The following is a 9,197-nucleotide window of genomic DNA, read 5'->3' on the forward strand; positions in this document are numbered from 1 at the left end:
AGCAATGTAAGTCCACCTCATCTAATTAAACCACATTGTTTTAAAAGCTTGAACAGTTTTCATGTCTACAAGACTTGTCTGAATAATAAACTGCTAGAGCCAGAATTCTGAGTGTCTTTGGAGAGCCAGAATTTCATCTGCTGAGTGCAAAGGGCCAGGCACTCAAAGAGTTAAGGAGTGTTCCCGCATTGCTGGGTAGGTTAATATCACAGCTGCCTAGTAAAGCATTATCCTGTACCTCACTTAACAAAAGCCTCCTTTTGCAAACAGACTCCCACTTTCTCCCCAAGTGTCCAAAGGTGTTTACTGAAGTAAATCTGCCTAAATCCTTCATTGCTTGGGTCATGGGGGTGGGTAGGAGGGGTGGAAGGTGTAGGGATAATCTCTTTTTGTAAATTCTGTAAATCTTCTGGGAAAAAAAATTCAGGAATCCGTATCACATGTTCATGTACAACTGCTAATATATCCGTTAGTTTTGCTCTTATAAGTGAAATATGCAACAATGCCTATTGGAAAAGGCCCTGTTAAAAATAATTCACTCTGCTGTTTGGAGATATTGTACTTCCAAAGTAAGAGTGTGTGTGTGTGTGTGTGTGTGTGTGTGTGTGTGTGTGCGCGCGCGCGCGTGCGCGCATGTGTGTGTGCGTATGTGCGCGTGCATTGTATGCCTAATCTAATTGTTGAAGGAAAACTGTTGGTATCTTCGAAGTGGTTTCAGAAAGGGGGGGTGGGTGGAGACAAGACAGTTTAGGAGCAAGATAATGTAGATGAAAAGTTGTCACGATAGGTTCCTGCTCTTGCAGTGGTCTTGCTCCAGTACCACTAACTGCATGTTACTTGTGCATGTTAAAAAGGAAGGCAAATAACACAGCAAAACCTGACAGGTCTGCCTGTAAGGGCTTAAACAATTCCCAGCAAGAAGGAGCCCTTTAGGCACAAACTTTCTCTCTTGAAAACGTGAATACCACCAACCCCTCCCTACAAATCTTGAAGCATCCAGTTTGAGATACAAAAAGGCTGTCATCTCACAAATGTTAAACATACTAAAAAAATCTGAAAAAAAAAGTATGGAGAAGGTGTGAAAAACGTGGCACTTTACAGCCCTCAAAGCTTTTTAAAATAGAACAACTTTTCCCCCTAAAATTCTTTTCAGAGATTTTTTTTTTTTTCTCCTTTTTGGCTCATTTGAGAGTTTCTTTTCTTGGCTTTTTTTCCCCTTTCATTTGAAAATATGAATTATCATAAAAAGTCAGGGGGGGAAATGGGGAAGTCTTTTCCAGTTTTCCTGAGGATTTATCAGTGTGTTCAGGCGGGGTGTGAGCACCCATCACTGAAGCCAGACCAGGGGCCCAGGCTCCACTTTGCCCCTTCCCTCCCACCCCCCAGTGTCCTCACCTCCCAGGTCTCAGGGTAAACAATGATAGTTATTAAAGGCAAATCCTAGGCAGCATTCAAGGGCAGGAAGTCCCCACACCTGACCCCAAATCTAACAGGCTTCTAGGGTAGAATTCGATCCCTCTCTGACACTTTTTACCTCAAGTGTTGAGCGGGTGGCCATGAATAGTACAGACATGCCATCTTGTAACACTATATGCCTGTCAGGAGGGACAGGGCCTGGTTGAGCATCAACTATATAAGGCTGGTAACTAGGGAAAGCCCAACAAACAGCCACAAACACCTAAGTTATTTTACTCAGCTACTACCCTCTTCCCTCTCTCTCTCTCTCTCTCTCTCTCTCTCTCTCTCTCTCTCTCTCTCTCTCTCTCTCTCTCTCTCTCTCTTTCTTTTCATCTTGGCTTTCTGTGGCAGAATGCAAATGGAGCCTGCCGGCGGTGAAAGGGCTGAATTGTGATTAAGAAGAAGAAGAGCTCCTTTCTTTGTTCTCCCCTCAGGGGATGTTTACTGGGAGAGACACAGCGGATCAGATATGAAAGGCATTCAGGTCAGCATTGATGTGAGCGAAAGTGAAATCATACCTAAGGCATTCAAAAGACCGCCGTGTCAGGGGTCCAGCTAACGGTGCAGCTACTGTGTGCGTCTTCCCGGAGAGGCAAAAATCTTTTCACAGACTGGCGATTTTTTTCTCCCTAATTTACTACAAAATTATAAAAGTCTCCCCCCACCCCATTTACTTCCCACCACATGACACAGGAGTTAGTATTTTCTCCCCTCATGGACCACACGCAAAACCAGACCAACTTCTAATAACTGTATTACCTAAATGAACCAGCAAGGCACCATCTGAGCTGTGAAATCTGTTTTTTTTTTTTTTTTCCCTCGCTCCTAAAAACAGGTGTATTCATGGGGGCTACATATATGCATAATATGTAGGGAAGAACTGAGGCAAAAACCAAGACACATTCATGACGGCTTTTCCTCTCACCCCCTGAGAAGAAACACAAGACAGCAACACACACACACACACACACACACACACACACACACACAACATAAAACAGCACAGAACACCTTAAAACGAAATCCTTTATTTACTTTGTAACTACTAGTTACACTTTTCTTGAGAGCTTTCACTCTGACACAACTGTCACCCAAGATAAAAGTATTTGGCACATAGCTATTAAGGCAAAGGCTTCCATAGAGCCTTCAGATTATTATCATTTTCCTTTTAAAAAATGCTTGATGAAGAAATACTTGGTTCTTACTTTTTTAAAAGTTTACACTCCCCACATCCCAAATAGTCATTCAATAGATCTCCAAGTGGTAAGTTGATGCTGTTGGCATAAACAAAGCTATATAAATATATACAAAATTCACAAATCACAACAAACACACAAATAACAAGGAGGTGCCTGGATGTTTCAAGGCTTAAAAATGAAAAGGAAAAATCCCATTTCATCTTCTGATTGCTAAAGAAGGAAAAGAAAGAAAGGAAGGAGCATGGCTACATTTACTGGTTTTAAATCATCCTTCCCTCTGCTCTGAATTATATTTTTCAACCTTCACATCTTGGCTAAAAAGCATATTTGGGCTTATGTTAACATCTGCTTTTTGTAGTGACATTTAATTCTGTATATTTTCAACTAGTGTTTCTGCATCACAGATTTTCCTCCTTTATCTCTTTGCTCTAAAAAGACAACCAAAGAGCAATCAAAAAGGTGTCTGACTTGGCCATTCAGACAATTGCCCCCTTGTGGGAATGCGGGAATGAATGGTACAGTGGACACCCCAGCACCATTGACGTTATAAACATGTAAATGAAACACATTAGGGCAGACAATCAATTGTCTGTGAGCATTGCAAACCTGCACTCCCTCTCTCTGTGACAGGCACAAAATAGTGTCTACCTTGGGAAGCCACGGTGCTGGAGAGGAAAAGGACAAAGAATCCCCTTTCACACAGAAGAAAATGCACCTTAAAAGCCTTGGAAGAATGCAGATGACAAAAACTGTTGTAAGGAAAAGAATCCCCCACATCTTGGAATAAACGCAGCACTGCTAGAGAGCTAGCAATGCTCTTCTTTCCTACCTTTTAGGGAAACATACATTTTTCCCAGGAAACATTCTTAATATGACATTAGGGTCTTTGAAAACCTCTTGAAATTTTCTTTAAGCAAATTAAGAATGAAGAACAAGAAATACTGTGAAAGCTATTACAGAGCATTTTAGTAGGCAACTTTAGTCTTGGTTTTACCCATATTTGAAAATAAATGCTGAAAGACATAAATTTGTCTTTAATTTGGCAATAAGAGAAACAGCAAAGTTTAAAACCCTTACCTACTCTTACCTCTGGTGGACCATTACACTAAGGATGCCACCAGGCTGGCTACTGGCTCTGCTACAAAGCAAGGTGTTTCTAACCAAATTGACTTAGTTTTCCCAAATCGAAATAAAACAAATGGATCAATCTAGATACATAGCCCCCAGCTTTGTGTGTGTGCAGCATGACAAAACTTGCAGAAGATCTGCACAGAGAGAATAGGATGGAGATGGATATCTTTGGAATGCCCTCAGAATTGGTACCTGCCACACAAACTGCCTGAGTGCTTTCAGAATCAGCAAAACGGGCTCCCAACAAGCTCATCAACTTTATGAAGAAAGCTTGCCAAAGATCTCCACCCTTGCAAAGGTAACCAAGTGTGTGACCGACCACAATCCGTGGAAACTTCCCTGCTTAGTGTGTATCGAGGGGCTCTAGTCTCCGATGTCCAATCCAACTTCATCTGTCAGGAGGAGCTGGGAGTCTCATCCAGAAGAAGGGATGGACTGCATTTCCTTTTCTTTCCATTTAGTCATCTCTGAAATGGGGACAACTTCTCTTTCCCTCACTCCCTCTAAAGATCACTACCAGTACCTCCACTCCCTTGAAGGAAGTGGTAAGGAGTGAGGGTTTATTTTAAACAGAGATAATCATTTCTGCTTGTCTGATTGTTTCTCCTGTAGGATCTAAAGCTCTGAAAACATTCAACTTGATCCCTTCTCTTTACCAACTGAAAATCAGAGACCAAAGGTGTCTGGAAAATCTCCTCCACTTCCCCACACACAGTCCCCAGTCCTTTAGCAAAACTTTGGAGAAAAATCAACTGTAACTTTTCTTTCCTTCTTCCATTTCCTTTTTCTTCTAATTCAGTTTTCCCCTAAAAGACAACTTCATTCCCTTCTCTGAAATAAGCAGTTTACAGATTTGATTTTTTGTTATACCGTGCAAGTGTGTGATAGATTTTTTCAGAGTCTGATGATGGAAGGCAGGAGGCTGGGAAGGCAGGCCTCTCTTCTCAGGCTCCGCAGGAGGCAGGAGGGAAGCTGGAGCATCCCAGGACCTGCTGCCCGAACCAGGGGCAAAAGCAACAAACTTTGCAAGTCACACACGGGCTGCGCCATTGGCAGGCAGCAGCCGGGTATCTCCTGCTCCTAGTGCTCATTCCTGACTCCAAGGCTACGTGTGGAGATAGTGGGGTATAATCAGGGGAATAAAAAGGGGGGCTGAGTATTCCCCCTCCCCTCCAGCTTTAGTGAAAGTGTTACAAAGTGAGTCAGGCGACTGAGGATCATCTGACTGAACTTTCTTGAAACGGACACACATTCTTGTCTGCGGGCAGCTCGATTTTTACCTCCTTCCCCCTCACCCCACTCTCCCTTTTCTCCTGCACATCTTATTTTCTGGGAAGATAGTTCCTCCTTTCCATGTGGGAGAAAGAAGACTAACTGTCCACTATGTGTTAGCTTGGCCCTGACACTGTCTTTACCAGGTGTCTTGCTAGCCTGAGAATCTGGAAGGCTGGATTATAGATTCTTGTTTCTTTCTTTGTACATTTATTTTCCTCAAACTGCTTCTTTTTCCTCAGCTGTTTAATAATTGTACATGTCATTGTCTTCTAACCCACGATCTTGACCAGCCTCTCAAAAATACCCACTGCTTTACACATTTTATCTCCTTGATGCCTTAGTCCATATATTCACTGTTGACTTCATTAAAATTATATAAAGTGCCATTCTAGGTTCTTGGATGTCCATCTTTTTATTTTTCTTGCAGCTCCTAGTTCTATGATTATTATTGCCATTATTCCTTTCCAGGAATTTCTATATGATGTTGATAAGCATCATCATATTTAGTGTTATCAGCAAAGACACAAGCTGAAAAGTGACATCTTTTCCATGAATCCAGGAAAGAAGAAAAATCCACTCAGTTCAGATAAATCCTGGCAATTCCCAAAGGAAAAGGCATTGGATACGTGTTTGATGAGAAAGAAAATGAAAAACGGGGGTGGGGGTGATGGCTCTTCTACCTGCTTCTCAAAACCAGGACATTGCTCAGTCAGATTAAACCCAACTGAAAACATTGACAAGTAACCAATTTACAGCATGTTTTCTCACAGATTATTTGGAAAAAAAGACAGGTAGCAGTCAAAGTTACAGAAGCTGTAAGCAATAGAAAGACTTGATGTTAAGTGTGCAGGGTCTGAGCTAAATGCCTTAAAATGTACAATTCAACTTTCTACTTCGGAGTGCGGAGGTTTCTTCCAAATTGGTGGCTGGGCAGAGGGGAAATGGTTGCTATGTCATGACTGTGCACCTTCCTGGCACTCCATTCCACCTGCAACTCCCCGCCCCCCCTCTCCAGGGACTCCCTCTCAGCTAGCACCCTAGGGGTTCCCAGGAAGCCAGGATCCCTCTATTTTCCCAGAACTGGGCTGTGGGCCTGACCTCACTGTTGGGGCAAAGCTGGTCACCGCTGGCAAAATCCTGAAGGGGGTGGAAGGAGGAAGGCAAGAAGAAACAAACACTTTAAATAGTCTTTCCTGCAAAGAACACTTCTGGGAGTCTGCTTTAAATCTCATTCTCTTTTCTTTCTCTCTCTCTCTCTCAAAAAAAAAAAAAAAAAAAATGACTATTAACATAAGAAAAAAAAAAGCCTCCTTGACACAAAGCTTTTGTTATCCAGTTGATCAGCAACGTGCTTTAGATACTTGTAAGAGGGGGAAAAAAGCCCCACAACAGACATTGATTTTAGAAAATCAATAACCAACATTTAATAAAAGGAACAGAGGAAACACAAGAGAGGAGAGGGGGACATTAGGTGTAATTTTAGTGTCTACTAAATTACCCAGAGATGGAGAAGGGGAAGTCTCCTGTGTAAGGACCACCTTAAATAATGCCAGGCACCAGAGTGAAGAAAAAATTAAATTAAAAGGCACACACATACATACACACACTTAAAAAGAGGCAGCCTGAACTGAATCTTGGTGAAGCAGTTCCGAATATATTATTGTACTTGTTTTTTGTAATACTAAGGCAAGCAAATAGATCAAAGACAGCACAAAGAGGAAAGACAGGGTAACATAACGAACAGTTTCTGACTAAAATTCCTCTATCACTCCCCCATATGGCTCGACACCTCCACCACAACAAGCAAAAGACACACACACACACACACACACACGCACGAGAGAGAGAGAGAGAGAGAGAGAGAGAGAGAGAGAGAGAGAGAGAGAGAGAAGCATCATTTGTCTCTAATCAAAATTCTCTCGTCTTTGTGTTTTTCTCCCTCTGGCACTCCACACTGCGCCCCCAGTCGCCCCCTCTCCGAGCCGCGCAGCATTGGGACAGGCCGGGGGCGCGCACAATTGTCTTCTCTAGAGGAAAGTTCCTCCAAGTGGGTCCTGGCGGTCCCGGCAAGGCGCGGGCTGGGGTTGCGAGTGGCCGGGCCGGCGTTACGACCCGCGCCCAATTCGGGAGTGTCTATGCGGCCCAGCGCCGGCTGATTTGGCTGAGAGCGAAGGGAGCAAGAAGTTTCCTTTCCGAGTCTGGGCTGGCGCTGGTTAGCTTGTTTGTTTTGAGGGGTTGGCTTTTTTTTTTTTTTTTTTTTTTTTTTTCTTTTTAAACTCAGTATCCTCCGTCAGCTCCCGCCGGCACCCTCTCTAGTCCCCAGCCCTCTCCCCTCCCCCAGGCGCCTTCCGCGCACTTGCCAATCACTTTTCTCTTTTATTCCCACGAATTTGTTTGGGGGTAATACCTAGGGGGTCTCTCTCTCTCTCTCCCTTTCACTCTCTCTATCTTCCTCCCCACGGCCCCCCTTCCTTTCTCTGCCTCTCTCCAGGATGGACCTACTAATCTGTCACCCCCTCCCTTTAAACTCTCACCTCTGGTCTATGTGTCTCCCTCGCACCCCCTTCTCCTTCCTCTTTTCTGACTCAGCCTGGATAACGGGCTCTCCTGACCATGTAGAAACTGCCCGGTAAAGTCTCGTTGAGCCCTGCGACTCCTTCAGCTCCGGGCGTGGGGGCCAGAGCCCCACTGCAGAGGAGCCACTGGTCTCCTAGCCTGCACCGACCCCGCCGGATCCCGCGCGGGGCCGGCCGAGTCCCTCCCACCCTAGAGTCCGGGCGCGCCGGGCCGGGCCGGGCTGCTCGCGGACCGTTACTTGGCGCTCGGAGAGGCGGCCCGGCGACTCTGGCAAGAAACTTTAAGCATTGCTGAGGCACAGCCCCAGGTCCCGTCTCCCGTCCTCCCAGTCCCTCTGCCACCCTCACCTCCGCCCCGGGTTCTTGCATGACCTGGCGCCCAAGCCCCCACCCTGCCCTCGCTGGACGCTCCCGTTGCCCGGCCGGGAACCGGCCGGCCGGGAGCAAGCCGAGCGGGAGGCGGGGGCGAGGGAGGATAGAGGCGGGGGTGCGAGGGCTAGTGGGGCTGGGGGTACCGGGCCCCTATCGGACCCCTGAGCCTCCGGGCGCCCGACCCTCACTTTGCCCGGCACTTCCCCAACTCCCCCCGGTCCAGCCGCCGCGCGCGCCAGGCTCCGGCGCCGGCCGCGGAGGGAGGCTCGCCCGCGAGCCCCGGGCGCCGCCGCCGCCGCCTCGGTTCCTTTTCCCTTTCCCCCCCTTCTCCCTGGGTCTCGAGCCGCGGAGTGGCCCGGAAAAGTTTGGTTCGGGCCGCTTCTTACCGTTTTTCCTCCTGGGATTGGCTTGTTTGCGCCTCTTGCACCGGGGGCCATCCGCCATGATCGGCTGCTTCATTGATAAGAGCGGATCAGATGGCAGTTCGCATGGACTCGGCGCCCTGCTTCGGCAGCACGCAGGCTCGATCTAGCAACCAAACACAGCGACAATGTGGGCATCGCCCGCGCCCATTGAAACGCGCGCGGGCGGCCCAGGGGAGCCGGGCCAGGGCCCCGGTGAGCACCCATCCGAGCCCCCCAACGCCAAAGCGAAACTTCAGCGGCCCCCTCCCCGCCCCCCGCCCCCAGCCTTGGCCCTGAGGCGCTTTGTGTTTGTTACTGTTTGGTGTGTTGCACTAGCGAGGGGATCAGAGAGACAAGAATTACATCTTCAAAATGAGTCATAACTCCTGACCGTATGAGGGAATGCACACGGCGGTACAGTAAGACTGCTTGACTCAGGGCTAGGCGGACCCTTTCCTCCGAAAAGTCCTCAGCCCGGCTCGGGAACTTGGGGTGAGGCGAGGCTTTCTTTCGCTCTCATCTTTTCTCATCTCCCCCTCACTCCCCATTCCCAAGAGGAAAGAAACAAACAAACAACGCGAAACAGCCTCTGGATGAAGCACACTCGGGTAAATTGATAATAGTAATTATAGGAAGCCCACTCACCCCGCGCCCCCTCCCCTCCCCTTTTGGAGTTTATCGAGGCACTCTCTTTCTCCCCCCACCCTTCGCCCCAAATTAAGATTTCCCATTTTACGCGGCAATAAGAAATATAATTATAAGCCTCTTTGGACACTGCCCCC

The 9,197-nt window shown here is 47.0% G+C and overlaps 1 protein-coding gene across 1 annotated transcript in view; it reads right to left on the reverse strand.

The window, feature by feature from the left end:
- The window catches only part of ZEB2 (zinc finger E-box binding homeobox 2), a 153,203-nt gene extending 144,664 nt beyond the window's left edge, over nucleotides 1-8,539 (reverse strand). The window contains 1 exon segment of the mRNA XM_079135717.1: nucleotides 8,398-8,539. Coding sequence (XP_078991843.1) covers nucleotides 8,398-8,470 — 73 coding nt within the window. The 5' untranslated portion in view covers nucleotides 8,471-8,539.
- Between the last annotated feature and the right edge of the window lie 658 nt (nucleotides 8,540-9,197).

This window comes from Sciurus vulgaris (genome assembly GCF_902686455.1).
Source record: "Sciurus vulgaris genome assembly, chromosome: 3".
Taxonomy (NCBI): domain Eukaryota; kingdom Metazoa; phylum Chordata; class Mammalia; order Rodentia; family Sciuridae; genus Sciurus; species Sciurus vulgaris.